This window comes from Mus caroli, chromosome 5 (genome assembly GCF_900094665.2).
Source record: "Mus caroli chromosome 5, CAROLI_EIJ_v1.1, whole genome shotgun sequence".
Lineage (NCBI taxonomy): Eukaryota > Metazoa > Chordata > Mammalia > Rodentia > Muridae > Mus > Mus caroli.
Window position 1 is genome coordinate 91,927,677 of NC_034574.1, and position 16,690 is coordinate 91,944,366.

At 42.2% G+C, this 16,690-nt stretch overlaps 1 protein-coding gene across 1 annotated transcript in view; it reads right to left on the bottom strand.

Annotated features, from left to right (window-relative positions):
• Positions 1-16,690, bottom strand: part of Prkg2 (protein kinase cGMP-dependent 2) — a 109,095-nt gene that overhangs the window by 43,399 nt on the left and 49,006 nt on the right. The window contains exons 6-10 of the mRNA XM_021162709.1: positions 15,479-15,542; positions 8,287-8,364; positions 6,968-7,062; positions 3,500-3,568; positions 103-201 (exon numbers count right to left, since the gene is read on the bottom strand). Coding sequence (XP_021018368.1) covers positions 103-201; positions 3,500-3,568; positions 6,968-7,062; positions 8,287-8,364; positions 15,479-15,542 — 405 coding nt within the window. The remainder of the gene's footprint in view (positions 1-102; positions 202-3,499; positions 3,569-6,967; positions 7,063-8,286; positions 8,365-15,478; positions 15,543-16,690) is intronic.

Consider the following 16,690-nt stretch of genomic DNA (forward strand, 5'->3'; position numbering starts at 1 on the left):
GGGATCTCCAGAATCCCTTAGCGAGGGCACATGGAAGGTCACTCCGCGGGGAATTGCACCCTGTCCCTGTTGCCACTGGCAGGAAAACCCCGTCTCACTTACTTTGCGTGTCTTTTTTCATCGTCACGGTTCAGGGTGGCCACATACCCCTCAAGATATTTTTGGAGTTCATCAAATGTCCCGACAGTTTGGTTGAATGTTCTAAGAAAAAAAAATGAGACAAAGTGGTCCGTTGTGAAGGTATCAAGACAATTTAATGCTCTCAGTTCCCATTTATCTGTGTGAATCTATGTGCGCGCATGTGGGGGGGCGGAGGGGTACATACGTGTTTGGTGGCCTACCCTTGGGTGTGATTACTCAAGAGCTGTCTAGCTTTAGGATGGGGTCTCACATGACTTGGATCCGGCCAACTAGACTCAGCTAGCTGACCAGCAAGTTCCAGATACATGACTCCCTCCACAGCCCAAGCAGGAGATAAAAGCACATGTCCCAGTGTCTAAAATTTGTATGTGGGTTCTGGGGATAGAATGCAAATCCTTGTGGTTGCACAGAAAGCACTTTGTTGGCTGAGCCATCCTCCAAGCCTGAGAGTTTTCCTAAATACATACATACATACATACATACATACATACATACATACACACACACACACACACACACACACACACACACACACACATACACAAAGTCCTGAGCCATCCCCCAAGCCCAAGAGTTCTACTCAATGCATACACACACACGCTATCTGAATGTTTGTTTCGACTTTAAACTGCTTTTCAATAAGTTACAGAATATTAAAGTTTCTATAGTTGTGACTAGTTATTGGAAGTTCTGTAGCTGATCCCTTCTGTTAAGGACATACAGGGACTCTCAGTCAGGTAGCATTTTCTTGCAACCCCTGTCTTGCCATTCCCCAGGTTTCAGCCACTACAAAGCTCTAGCCATAACTTCACACAAGCTGTCCCCACTCCGAAGTTAGGCCCCAAGGAGTCTGAGATTGTCCTCCACAACCCATGGTAGAGATGTTACCAGAAGTGTTGGCATTTTAAAAATAGAGTTATTATTACCTTACAGTTAATTCATATGTTTTCTTACAATTTCAAAATAAAAAGGACAACTCAAATTATATTCTTCTGGCGCTATAATCAAGAGTTTGTGTAAAATTGGGGAAGGGAAGGAGAAATAAGGACCTATAGATTCTCTGTCACTCTGTTTCAGCGTAAGTATGGTGGCCTTGGTCAAGCCACCATCTGGTGAGCACTTCTCATATCCCAAGGACTATGGCAGACACTGGCTCTGCAGTCACCATGTACAAAGGACATCCTTCTGTGAGCATAAGGCTTACAGTAGGTTGGTAAGGCAGGTGTTATAGAAACTAAACTGGGAGTATCACCCAATATGATTAAAGTCTACGGAGTGTCCTGAATTGCTCTATAGCTGGGGCCTAATCTATTCCTTTAGTCATAACTAGAGGAATCAATAATCTCCTGTCACTTACCATCTAAAGTGAAATAGTGTCCACAGGGCAATGAGACACAACTCAAGAGACACATAACCCTAATGACCGTAGAAATCTAGGTCGTAGATCAACCTACGTGCACCTTATGGTCCATCTGTCTCACCCCTGATGTACATAATGTTATATCTGTCATTGTGTCACATGTACTTCTCAACCCTCATTAATACGCATAGAAGTTAAACTTGTAAAGTTTGCATAAAATTATTACAGTTTTTTCCTAGACTCTGAGGGACTCTCTCTGACATATGTGGTTATAGATGAAGTCCATTCATCTCTTTCCTTGCACGTTGTAGCTCCTGGAACAATTACAGCACCGCTAATGTTATTCAGCACGTGTGCAGATTTTTAAGAAACTCATAAAAAGCAAATTTGTTGGTGAGATGGTATTGACCTAACACATTTTCTATTCGACAGCTGTCATCCAAGAGTTGTTTGCATCTAAGTCCATTTTGCCCTTTCTCAGCCCTGTGCCTTTGCATGTTTACATCCCCTGGAGTGATTCCTACATTTTCTCTTTGCTTGGAAAAAGGTGTGTTTTGAGATGCATTTCCACACTTAAAAATAAAATAAAGCCCTTCCCACACACAGCTTCCTGACTGTTTCTTTTTCTGATCAGGCGCCATGGGAGCCTTGGGGCATGGTGGCACGATGCTGGAATTAGTCAGGAAATCTGGGCAGTAGCCCCTGGCTAGTGACAGAGGGCACTGAGGGAGAAGACCTTTAACCTACTTGGGGGTCACTTGTCATACCTGCAGGAAAAAAATCAGGATAGCTTGGAGAAGTATTAAAATTACAGTTAACTGTTTATATATGTTGACCCTAGGATTGTGCGGTTTACACGTACAGTGTCTGGCTTTTAGAGACAATAGAGAAATCTACAGACGAAATAATTGCCTGTTTTCTTGCATTTCCTTGAACGTGTTATCAAGATGGCATGGATCTGTGGACAGGTTGTATGGCTACATACAGCATGGCTACATGCATTGACAACTGACTGACTTGCGTTATGAAGTGGACAAGGTCATTCTACTTTTCAGGATTTGAAAATTGTCCTGGTAAGTGTTCTGATATCCTTCCCAGTGTGTCACATCTAGGACTCCGTGTTCAGTAAATGGTATAGACGATTAGCCACTGACAATATTCCACTGTTATACCTTGTCATTTTCTGATTTTGTTAATATTTCACAAGAGTATGTCTTAGTTCTTTGACTACACTATGGCTTACACAGACAATGGTTCAGTTTTGGTTTACGTGAGTTGTATTCTTTGGATTGGCTACATAACCAGTGACTATTTAAACTGGCTAATTGAAGGGTCCAGGGAGCCAGGTTAACATGGGCTTTGAAGTAGGGAGGGATACAATGTGAGATTTATTTTTAAAGAGTAACCTAAGAATGATATCAATATTGATGCATATTATTAAAAATTACTACAGATGGCCCTGCCTCTCTGGAATGATAACTAATTAGTGACTTTTTTTTCTTCACAGGAAGATTCTGGGCTGGGGAGATGGTTCAACAGTTAGCTGTTCTTGTAAAGGACCCATATTTGGTCCCTGGAACCCACATCAGTGAATCCCAACATCCTTTAGCTCCAGCTCCTAGGACTAGAAACTCTTCTTGTCTCCTTGGATACTCACTCTCATATGGCATGCCCACAGACACACAAGTAAAACCATAAAAGCACTAAAAAACTGAGTTCTCTGAAAGACACAGAATTTAAATCAGCCCATTGCTGATAATTATGTATCAACTTTGCACACAAAATATTTAGCCTGCCAGCATCTGCCACTGCAGAGACAGGCTCTGATCAGAAGGCCCGGTTCTTGCTCATGAATTTTAATGGCGTGTACTTGCAGCTGAGCATTGGCCAGCATTTCCAAGTAGTGGTGAATCTGAAAACAGAAAGGGCCTCGGAGTAACAGATGCCAAGTCTTCGAAAGTAACAGGTGCCTGCCTTCTCCAACACTGGGACACTCACTCTCGATCTATCACGAGGCACGCGACATCATTTTCTTCCGCAATTATATTGGCTGATCTGACGTCATCACTGCAAATGAAAAAGGGAAGTCAGCTTTCACTACCATTAGAAATTAAAAGTCTGTCTTGGTTAGGGAACCTACAGCTTTATGTGAATTCACACTTAGCAGCTAAACCATCCAAAGACAACAGTGGATTTTTTTTAATAACATGGTATTTTATATTCAACCCTTCTATGAAATGGATTTGAAATGTGTCCCAATAAAGGTTATGTACACAAAGACCTCAGGAAAGATAACCTGTACTGGGAGCATGGAAGAATAGCCAGCTGAGATTCGGAATCTCATTTGTGTTTATCACAGTCACAAGAGAAGAGCTATCCCCATCAAGGAAGAATTGCAAATGAAAACGGAGGCAGCACAGAGATCAACAGATTGGAGAAACATCCCAGAAAATGGTCAAGTGCATACTCTACAACAAAGCGGTTAAAATGAAATCCAGGCATGTGTGCACAGAGTCATAGCAACAGATGAACTGCATACTGAAACACTTTCACGTCATAGGATATAAAATGGATATTTTTTCCCTCAGGAAAATCTCTGAAATTAGGATTTCTTGAAGATGAACCATAGCATAATTAGCTACCTTTCTGGTACATAATGCAATACAGACTCTTACCATGGATCTCTTAGATATAATGAGTCATTATATATGAGCTGAAGGTGGTATAGTTGTCTAGGTAATATTGATGGGTCAAGAATCAGGTAAAGTATTTCCTCATATTAAGTTATGTATTGGTATTCTCCCTCTATTATAAATTAGAGTCTAATGAAAGGCACAGACATAGTATCCAGTACTCAGAGACTCGCTTAATAACCCAGGAGTACCAAGAAAATGTGGGCATCACAGGGAAAGCTCTGAACAATTCTCTTAAAAATACCAACCATGTGGTCCTTCGCATGGCCTTAGTGGGAAGACAGAGAAAACTCGGGCGGCCCATCTCTTGTGTGCCCGAGGGGCTCCCTTTCCTCCTAGGGGATATCCAAAGACCTTTTAAAGTTTGTCTTCGGTTTATAGGGTTCCTGCTAGAGGATATCAGTGAAAATTTGTGAGCCTCAGGGAGTTTTAGTCAGAGGTAGGGCAGCTTTGGATCAGTTTACTCAAGCAATTCAAAGCAGCCCTAGAGACAGAGGTATGAATAGTGGTAGGAGCAGAGTGGAACAGAGAGAACCAAGTGTGTGTGGACTCACACAGACACATGCACAGACATGACCTTGGCTTGTGAGTTCAGAGCAAGGGAATACTTAAGGCATTTGCCTTACATATGTACTCCATGATGGTCACAAGCATCATTTTCGGCACACACTACAACAGGGTCCCACGTGTGCCTTCAGAGTAACTGTGTGTTAAATGCCAGGGATTTATTTTTATGAATAAAATTCTGAGAGAACTCCTGAGACCATTTAATGTCATTTTGAAAACATAAAATGGAAGCAAGACTGAGAGCTGCCATCAGCAGCCCTGAAAAATAGGGTCATAAAAAATGTGCAAAAGAAGGAAAAAATATTTGTATCAACATTCCCTTCGCATTTGTTTTAGCTTTGTGCTTTCGGATGCACTGGGGAGCTGGTTGTCTATGTTAAACATAAATCCTGATGTTTCCTATAGGAAAAGAACTATAATTGGCTGGCTGCAACAGACAGCACAAATTACTTCAGGTCCAGCAAAACCAGAGAGCACACTAGCTCTCAAGAGAAACTTAATATCTATACTCCATTTATAATCCTCTCGGATCTTCAAGGTTTATTTGTTTTGCTTGAACGTGGGAAGATAATTATGATAGTGTAGAAAAAAGATAATTTCATTATTATCAAAGTAAGTTCACTACCAGCTAGAAATTAATAGAGAAAAACTCATCCTGTCTTTCAATTCTACTTTGAACTTGCTTACATAATAGCTAAAGCCCAATTTATTATGTTTTACTATTTGAGCTTTCTTTGAAAAATAAGAGATGTAAGAATTTTAGATAATCAGATGTGTCTCTGGGTAATTTTGGCGCGTTTTCCCTCCTGCTGTAATTATGCAGCCTGTCGTGCAGAGCAGCAGAGCAGGAGGGAAATGTGTGAGAGTGAAGAAAACAGAGCAGAAAGAACCTGTTCTTCAACAACTCTCTTCTTCGAACACAGGTTTTCAATAAAACCATTTGGTGGCAATATAAAATTGAAGGGATTCTTAAACAACCCCAAATTACTCACTTAAAATATGTTACTCCCAAAACGTGTCTTTCTCTGAACTCTATCTTGTTATTTTACTAAGATATTTTTATTTAGAAAAATCAGTTCTTTTTATGTGGGGGGTTGTGTGTTTGAGGAAGTACAAAGTTTCCCTTGAGCCACTTATCAGCTTTTAAAAACTTATTCCCATAATGTAGATCAACTGTAAATAAGCTTATACTTCAATAGACGGGTCACAAAGAAATTTCAGATGCATTATTTTGAGCGGATGCTAAGACTTGCAAATTGAACTCATAAGAAAATTCCTAAAAATTATTTTTGACATATTTTAAAGATACCCAGTGTGTGAAAAGTTGTGACTTTTTAAAAAATTCTATTCAGTTATTTATTATGTGTGTGTGTGTGCTGTGTATAGTATGTGTGTATGTGTGTTGTATATGCGTGTTATATGTGTGTGTGGAGTGGTATGTGGTATGTGTGTGTGTGGTGTGCATGTAGTGTGTGTGTATGTGTGTGGTATATGTGTGTAATATGTGTGTGTGTGTGGTGTGTGCATGTGTAGTGTGTGTGGTGTGTGTGGTGTGTGTGGTGTGGAGGGGCTGTAGTGTGTATGTGCGTGTGTGGTGTGTGTGTCTGTGTGTCTGTGTGTGTGTGTTTGTGTGTGGGGTGTGTGTGTATGTGTTGTGTGTAGTGTGTGTGTATATGTGTGGTATATGTGTGTTATATGTGTATGTGTGGTGTGGTGTGGTATGTGTATGTGTGTGGGGGGGGCTGTAGTGTGTATGTATGTGTGTGTGTGTATGTGTGTCTGTGTATGTGGTGTGCGTCTGTGTGTGGGGTGTGTGTGTGTTTGCATGCTGTGCACACATGTAAATGTCAGAGGACAATCTAGGGGTGTCGGTTCTCTCCCTCCACCATGCGGTTCCTGGGGATCAAACTCAGGTCCTTAGAGTTGGCTGCAAGCCCCTCTGCCCACTGGCCCTTCTTGTCAGCTCTCTTCTCACATTTTAATACAAAACTAAATTGCTGAGCAGGATCCTTTTGCAAACAACAGCAACATAATACCTTGCTCTAACGTCGTTAGGTTAATAATTTCCTCGCTTTACATTTTTCTGCTAATGTTTTTAAGCTAAGAGTTAATCTAACACCTTCTTGATCTTACTGATTTAAGACTTTCCAGTTTCTTCCTGGGCAAAATGAGTGAGTGGGTTAAAACCTCGTGTCCATGGACCCACCTGATCAGAGCCTTTTCTCCGAAGTACTCTCCCTTCTGCAGTGTTTTGATCAACTGTGGCTGATCATGGCCCTCTGTGCTCTGTGTGACTTTCACCTAGAGGAAGAGAGACATTCAAAGCAGAGATCAAAGTAAACGAGGGGTCTGAATGCACAGCCATCACACAAACGCACAGATCTATCTGAAGGAGGGAAAAGAAGAGGCCACATTAGTGGTGCTGTAGTCAGGACAACACACTACATCCGCTCTGGTTCCGGCAGGTACGAGATAACCCTCTGTAACAGGGATTCCAAGTCAACCATTCAAGTAGCCTCCCAAAGTCAGTTTTTATTTGTATTTTAATTTGATTTTTGAGGCAGGGTTTCTTTGTGTCGCCGTGGCTGTCCTGGAACTTGCTCTGTAGATCAGGCTGGCCTCAAATTTGGAGACCACCTGCCTTTGCCTCCCAAGTGCTGGGATTAAAGGTATGAACCACTATGCCTGATTCCAAAGGACAATTTTAAGAATGTAAATCCAGTGATTCTTCCTGAGAGATCCTCATAGTAAATAATATTATTCTTATAGGGATTTTTGCTGCTTCAAAAATTCTAATAGTCTTGATGACTTAATCAGGAATCAGTCTGAAGTTTGTCCACAGGTAGGTTATATCATGTGGACCTCCAAGACAATGTCAAATGATGTGGTACAAAGGCTCACAGCTCATGTCCATTTCAAAGGGACCCACAGGCTAGGACGGTAGAGAACTGAAACTCAAACTTACGGTGTTCTCTATTTGAGCTAGAATTAGTCCTCTTTAATATGTTATTAGCCATTGTTTCTCACTGGCTAGACTTCGTGATTGATATATACGTGTCACCACGAATTAATATTTTGAGATGCAATTCCTTTATTAGCCAGAATTCTCTCGAAGAATGAGACAGTGCCCTTTGAGCTCCTTCTATTCATTGCTCTTCATACCTGTTATGTTAAAACATTATTCTAGCCCCATTCTCAGCTGTTGAGCTGACTGACAGTCCGATGCTCTTTTCTAAAAAGGGACTCCAGCTACTACAGACATACACACAGTGGGGCTTCCACAGAACATACAGTAACCTGTGTGCAGTCACTGACAAGGGACTATGTCATCTGTGGGCAATCAGGAGTAGTCTGTGTATTCCTCTCCAAACCTGGGCCTCGGAGAGAAACCCAGAAACTCTAAGAGAGATGTCTCATCACCCTTTCAGTCAGGGGCTTCCGCCACAGCCACAGAGAGCAACACTACAGGGTTAGCATGCTGAACCCAGGAGAGGCCTTTTAACTTAAACTTGACTTAGCATTTACCTTGCCTTTTGCCAAAATGAAAAACGTGCTCCCTTCTTCTCCTTCTCTGATGATGTAATCTCCTCGGTCATAGTATTCCTAGTGGGATGAAGCAAACAAACAAAACATCGGATCAAGTGGGGTCTACGACTGAAGCCATACAGGAAACAGAGCCCTTTGTGTCTTTAAGTGAGTGTGGACTGCCTGTGAGCTTACCCTACCTGTCATCAGTGCTGTGATAAAAATTAAGGAGCGTTGCCTTATTGATCAGCTAGAAGATATGTGCTTGTTCTTATCTTTTCTTGGGAAACCTTCATTTGCAATATTCACTTTCAGTTACCGAGAGCAGAGATACGGTGAGAAGCAAGAACAAGACGACAGCCGGGGATACAGTGTGATCTATGGACTGCAATGTCTAGTAACGGCTAAAGAGTAGGTCCAAGGTTCAGAAAGGAACGCATGATTGCATAATAGCTTGAAAATACTCCCAGTGGGTATGAGGAGAGGCAGCCTTCGTTTCTAACTCTGTGAAACACACCACCTAGAAAGTGTTCATATACACAACAAGTAGCTCTGCTATGCACATTGTTTCTAAACAGTCTTCATCAGAAAAGGTCCCAGCAAGAACAGAACCTACATGTGCAGATTCTGGCTTTAGTGTTGATTTATCCTCATGAAACTGCAAATGATCACTTCTTTCTTTTTCTTTCTTTCTTTTTCTTTTTCTTTCTTTCTTCCTTCCTCCCTTCCTTCCTTTCTTTCCTTCCTTCCTTCCTTTCCTTCCTTCCTTCCTTCCTTCCTTCCTTCCTTCCTTCCTTCCTCCCTCCCTCCCTTCCCTTCCCTTCCCTCCCCTCCCCTCCCCTCCCCTCCTCTTTCTTTCTTTCTTTCTTTCTTTCTTTCTTTCTTTCTTTCTTTCTTTCTTTCTTTCTTTCACTAATTTTCCTGTCTTTCACACATAGTTGTGCGATTTGAGAGTTCTTGGTGAGAAAGAAGTACCCACTTGTCAGAGCAAAAGAGCCACCCAGCATCATGGAACACAGACAGATCACATTGACCCCCTTCTGTGTTGTCTTCGTTTGAGGCTGTCTCAACTCAGAGAAGTAAGATGGATTTCTTAATAATGTCTACAACAAACTGACAACGTAATTTCACTCATTTGTTTCCTTTAGACTGGAAAATAAGTTCTAAACTAAATCTACTTTAATGTGTTTGCTTTTCAAAACCTTCCTAGTCATGGAGGCAAAATGAGCAAAGTGTAATAGAACAAATCTTTATGGACTGAATATTACTCCTCACATCAGTGAATATACCTTTCATTCTCTTAGCATTGTATACACGTAATTAGACATTTCAGCATCTCTCAGAAAGACACATGAAACCAAAAGAACCAGATCCTAAGCCCATTTCTACATGGAATTGCTTTTAACTGAATACATCACCTGAGTACCCTAACCTTCAAAGCTATAGAAATGTGTTAGCTTTCTGCAGCTTCTAAAACCAACAGGCCCAGATCTAGTGGCTCAGAGCAACTCCCTTTGGTTAGCTTAATGTCTCTGTGGATCGTAAAGCCCAAGGACAGAGGAGAGCAGCTGCGTAAGCTCTTTCAGGATTGAGTTTGAGGTATTAGCAGGCGCTGCCTTCCATCCTGAAACCTCCAGGTACAGGAAATCTTCCTCAAGTTCACTGTGATGGCTGGCTGAACTTGCTTGTGGGGACAGACTGCATTTCCTTCTCAGCTGTCAGTGGGGAGTCAGCAGGGCTGCTCTGAGCACTGGGAGGCCTCTGTCTGCTGCAGTCTCCTTGACAGCTTAGAACAAGCACTGCATGTGAGATTCTTACTCACTTAGGACTCTTCCCTAGTTTCCACTTCTGGTTCCACGTAGAATGACTCTCTTTTTCAAGGGCTTCTGTATTTACATTCAGCCCATCTAGCCAACAAGGGGTTGGGGGATGGCAGTGCGTGAGTACAATTCTGTATATCCCCAAAATACAGTGTTTTCTGAAATGTTGGAAACACCTTAAACACAGTAAATGTTTATTTAATAACTGATGTATTAAGGAAAGGGACTGTGGGATGTGCTTTATGGCCACATCTCTGGACCTCAGTTTGTCCTTCTGTATCTACAGCACCCAGCATTGTCTGAGGATGAAGTGGAAATGTTCATGAAGTACATGGTAGAATTTTTTGGTACACACCAGGCACCTAGTGCCTGTTAATTTCTGTGACAGGACGGATGGCAAGCTGGCTCTCAGAGTCATCTATGGCTACCCGAGGAAGTGATGCATCTGTTGTTGTATTAACCATATGGTTAAATTCTGTCCTAAAGAATAAGGCAGAGGCAATGCATGTCACTTCCGAGCCAGACCCATGAACCATTCCATGTGCACATCCTTAATGGCATGGCCTGGAGGGACCTTGAAAACCATTTGCTAAATGACGATGGCAAAGTAGCCATTAGTTTACATTCCCAGATGACCGGGTGAACCTAACATGCCCTCTGGATTGGTCTGTGAATGAGAGATGGATTCTATTTTACACAAACAGTGAGGTTTTATGTTCACTTCACTTAGCCCAGCTCTTCGTTTTTTTTTCTTATTTCATATTTTTTTTCAGAAGCCTTCTTTATGGAGATGCTCTATTTCATGGTGGCAGTAACTATGACTCTTTAGGAATGACCACATCCTGGCAATCCAAGGTGCCCTCCCCCTGTAACTAATTAAAATACCAATCACTTCAGTGAAGTGGCAGTGTCCTGCCAGGTGGACCATGGCTGGGGATGTCCCTTACCCCCATTCCGATCTCGGTCCCCGACACGCACATGGAACAGAAACGACATGAGAAGCTTCTGATGGGCTACCAGGCTGTTCTTGGACTACTACAAATCCTCTTACATGTACAGAGGTGTGGTCTTAATTCCTGACGACCAGCAAGTTCAGAGGGAACAAGCTTGAGAAGGAGCACTGAGAAAGAGCCTTATTGTTTCTTAAAGGGTAACTTCCCCTGTGGAATCAGCCCAGGGATGGTTCTTTGTCACCTCAAACCGAGGAAGGAAGGCAAATAGTACCTCCCACTGTGTCGACAGCAACTCGTGGACGAGGAAAGCCTGTGGAAACAGGTCAGACCAAAAATATATGGTGGTAAGAACTGGCCATGATGCTGGACTGCCCAGTATTTGTCCACTAGGAAATGCAGCCAGTCAGGCCAGGGCGGCCACTGCAACCAAAAAGAGAAGAGCAAACAGTGCGGTGACAGCCCTGCGGTTACGTCGCAAAGGGTCCCTTAGAAGACCAAAAAGCCACGGGCATTTTCCCTGGAATAAGGAATTCACTGCACATGCTTGCTCGATATACCCATAAAGGTATGCACACATAGACACTGAAGTAAAATATAAAGTGTCTTTGAAACCGTAACTATACTTGCTCCTTTCATTTTGCAAAACTCTTCCAGTGAACCACTTCCATGAACTAGTAACGATCTACCACTCATGGTCTGAAAAGGAGTCTTTAAAGGAGGATGCCTAGGAGCCTGAAGAGAGATGTAACATACGTGAAAAAAATACATAGACGCACACATGTATAATTCATTCTCAAAACCTGTTTATAGAGCTGGGGAGATAGTTCAGGCAGTAAGGTGGTCATCTTATAGAAGCATGACTACCTCAATTTGCTCCCCAGAGCCCATACGTTTAAAAACTAGCTATGGGAGTGCTTGTTTTAATCCCAGCACTAGGGAGGCAAAGGAAAGTAGATTCCTAGGGGTCTCACTGGGCAGCCAGCTTAGTCTAATCTATGCATTCAGGCCAATATGAGACCCTGTTCAAGAAAAAAGGGGGTTGGTGCCCAAGGAATGACACCCACCCCACCGATTGTCCTCTGACCTCCATACACATGCACATACACATGTGTCCACACCTGCACACTCACCTGGACTACACATAACACACACAGAGAGCACTCACCCAAAGTACATGTAACACACAGAAAACACTCACCCAAACTACATACAGCACACACACACACACACACACAGAGACTAGACTTTGCCAAATATGATTTAAAATGGAAATCCCTAGAAGGAAGAGGCAGACCAGGGCACACTTTACAAAGCAGGCTTCACAATCCGTTTTCACACCTCGGTACTTCTCAAACCATAATGAGCATAAAAATCCCATTGGCGAAATGCTAAAACTGTGAAATTGGCATGCTCTACCAGTTTCTGACTCAGTGAGTGAAAGACAGTACCTGCCTATCTATTGGCAATCCAGATCTGCAATAGAATAAAGGCATTCACATTACTGTACCCCACTTCCCCTGACACAATGGGAACTCTAGGAAAGGCACAGAGGTGGGTGGGCATTGGGGTGTCAGTACTAAGGGCCACAGGGTCAGCTTCTAGAGCTCTGCCCTATACAAACTCCATGCTTTGCCCTGTTGTTGACATGGAAGCAGACACTCTTGTCTTCTCCTGTCTTCTTCATGACTGTGCAGATACACAAGGCACATTAAAGTTTTCATTATCGTCCATTGTTAGCACCACTCCAAACTTGCATCCTCCCTTAAGGCTATCTTTAGACAAATTCTAAAGCATAGCCGTGACTGTGCGCCATGATTCCTACTCTTCCTACTCCTGTTCTGGTCAGAATGTGAGCAGGGGCTTCCAGAAGGTGGCTGCCTCCCCAGCTCAATGCTCTGGGAGACCTGTGTTCAAGAAAGCTGATAAAAAACTGAACTATCAGAGACACTTGGTGGTGGAGTTCACAAGGTCTTAAACACAAAGGGTCTGAGTGAAAATGAGGATATGATCGTTCCTAGGTGTGGTAGAGGAGACAGGTTTTAGTGTAGATGTATGGGAGAGTACAGCCAAAGGCAGAGCAAGGAGAGGAAAAACGCACGTAGACTAACATGACCGAACCGGACATGAAAGCAGAGAGAAGAGTGAAAGAGAAGAAGATAAAAGAGCAAGAAAGGGGACCAGGAGCTGTAAGAGAGGGAGAAAGAGGGTGGGAGAGAGGGAGAGAGGGAAGGAGGGAAGGAGGGAGTGAGGGAGGAAAGGAGAGAGGGAGAATGAAGATCAAAAGAACCCTTTGCTGATGAAATGAGAAGGTGGAAGAAGGGAAGTCCCGCCCCCTGGAAACCCCGCCCAGAAGCCCCGCCCCTGGGCTGGAGTCGTTTAAAGGCCAGGGTAAGAAGAACTAAGAGTCACAGGTACTGAATGGGCCTGGTGGTCAACATGCTTTTTCATGCTAAAAGGCACCAGAGTTAGTCCTGAGTTTCTTTGGAACCTGCCAGCTCTACTGCTTGGTTCAGGAAGCTCTGATCCTCTTCTCTCCACCTTTCTCCCCCGACACAAAGGAAAAAACAGCTTCCCTACCAACCTCTAAGCAGCCTTTCAGACACCTCTTTTCTCAAAAACTGTGGAGATGTGTTGCCCTCTGAGAACTCAGCCGGTGCTTTATCGCAACTCCCTGCACTGGGGGTTGACTGTGGGGAGGATCTGTTTTGTAAATTGTGCCCTTTTTTTCAGAACTAAACAGACTCCATTACTCCCTCACTAATCACTACCACATCTGAGGCTTTTCACACATGACTGGGATGCATTTGTTTGCAAGGTGTGAATAAAGAGCGCCTTTATACACGGTGCTGCTGTCCACAGAGGCTGAGATGTAATCAAGCTCGCCTCTCGTGCTTTAAAAGATGAAGCTTACAAACTTGAATTGTGTGCTAATTAGTACCGGACTCTAGACCCATCTATGTATTCTGCGGCTGTTGCCTATGGCCCCTATAAATAGGTCTAATTGACCATATATTTTTAATGATGCCAAGTTCTCATATTTGCTGTCAGCTCGGAATGTCTCTCCGATGAAATTACTCTATTAGTAGTATATTAAAAACAGACTTTCTTAGGTTAACAACAATAACAACAACAACAACAACAACAAAAATATGTACATATAGGGCTTCTCTGGTTTGAAAGGAAAAACACCCTAAAAAACTGGGATGAATTATTAATTTGTAACATCTGTGATTGGTTTATGTTACACTGGGAAAAATCCCGGAGGAATGCAGAGTACACAGGTTTGTTGAATCTGACTTCATATCTGAAGTCCCAGGGGACAGGAGGTGAGGCATTGTGTCCCCATAGCCTGCCCTTCAACTATTCAATGGGTTCCATGACTGTACATGGAAACATTCCTGGTGTTGCTTAGATTTAGGATAAAATAATCCCTGCTTCTTTCTCAACACATAGGTCTTTACACTATGCCATGATTGATAGGGGTATGAATTTGTCAACAGATGGGCAGGCTTTTTTTTTCCTTTTTCTTTTACTTTGTTCCCACTGAAAGCAGCTCTGTATAAACATCACATCCAGTCATGATACTGCCACCAACCCCTATTTCCCCTTAATTTCCGAAAGGTCATTTTTCGGTTTCAATGAAACAGAACCCCCAAGAAAGTAAGAGGGGGTGTTTGCTCTGAGTTGTAATCTTCGAAACCTAAAGAGGATTACATAAAATGGTATCATTAAAAAACAAGGTACGTTATAAAATCATTTTGTTGGGTTTTTTTTTTTCACAATAAGGCTTGACGAGTCTTAAACTAAAACCAGCCATCTGGGGGATGCCAGGAATAAGCTTTTGAACACACTCCAATCTGTCATTTGCCTCTAGATATTGGAATAGGTAAAGTACTCAAGTGTGAGCTCTTAATATGTGTTTCCATGGCCCACAGTGCTGAGTATAGACTGCTTCAGGCTGGTTTCTGGGCACCTCCCCCACAGCATCAGCATCCTCCCCCACAGCATCAGCATGCCCTTTCTGTACCCTGCTTCCTAATTATGCCTCACTGACTCCTTTATATTGTGAAAACTCTGCAAGGGATTGTGATGTTAATGGGAGAAAATCAAATGCCTCTTGAGTAAGGCAGATTAGTTGTATAAAATGTACTAAAAAGATTAAAATATGTAAATCAAATTTCACTTTACACATGCAAATTTCTTTCTACAAGTTCCGAGTCTATCTACCTAACCCTGGCTGGCCCCTTATCTCAGTGTGAGCTGGCCTAAAAGATTTCTCACAACTGGACATGGCTCCTGCTCTCTGGACTTAAAATGTTCTCCCATCTTTTCCTCTTTATTCATTTACATTACTAATAATATGACTAGGTTCTAAGATCTAATGATATATATGTAGTTTTTTACGTTAAAATTTCTTACCACTTCCAAGCAGTCAATGATCTTGGTTAGTTTGTCTTCAGGTAAATTCTTCAACAAGGAGACACTTCAAAATTAAAAAAAAAAAATCTTAAATTAATTATCTTTTTGTAATCAAGTCCCAGCACTTGGGAGGCAGAGGCAGGCAGATTTCTGAGTTCGGGGCCAGCCTGGTCTACAAAGTGAGTTCCAAGACAGCAAGGGCTATACAGAGAAACCCTGTCTTGAAAAAAAAATTGAGATAGAGTCTCACAATGTAGTCCAGGCTACCCGCAAACTAATGATTTCCCCTGCTTTGGCCTTCTAAGAACTAGTATTATAGGCATACAACACCACACCTAGTTCTTACTTATGTCTTGGAAAATATATATTTCATACAGATTCTAAATTCTTATATTTTCATACTATTATAATAATGCACTTCAGTTTTTCCGAAATAAACATTCAAATAACTGAAATCGCCTAAATACAGAATCTCTTGACAATGGAAAATGGTCCATGTATACTGTACTCTTCCAGGCTTTTGTCATAGGTGCAGAAATGAAAATGTCATTTCTACAAAGGTAACAGTGACATCCCACCCACTCACTCGGGGGACCCAGACACACTGTTGTTGGTTTGCTAAGCGACTCATATCTGGAAAAGTGTTTGCTTCCAGTTCTCCATGTCTCTTCTAGTGCAGGTGGACTACTGTATTCAAGATGGAAGAGCAGATTTTCATCTAACTCCCTGTAATTAGGAAAAGATTGAACCCATGGGAACATGAAAATTACCAGTGACATATTCTTTGATTATTAATCTTACTGTGCTGTCTTTTTAAATCAGTGTTTCTAGAGGCAGGTAACAGGAACATTTGAAATAGAATACTGAAGCCCATTTATTCTTAAAAAAAAACATGAATTTCCCTCAGCACGATTAACTAATCTATATGATTAGATTGTTTTATTGAATCAATTTCTTTCTGTGTTACACATTCTTGACACCATTGGTATCAGTTCTATAAACGGCATTTCTTTATTACTATCTACCACTTGACACCCTTACAAGAAATATTATGCCACTCCCCAAATGCACGACTAAATCTTGTGATGGTAGGGAGCTGAAGGCAGATTCTTGCACACATGTAACATGGGGTACTAGGCCAGAATACGTGTGAGATCTGTAAGAACTCCTGAACTGGTGCACAGAAATTGCAAAACACCGGTGTGAGCCCAG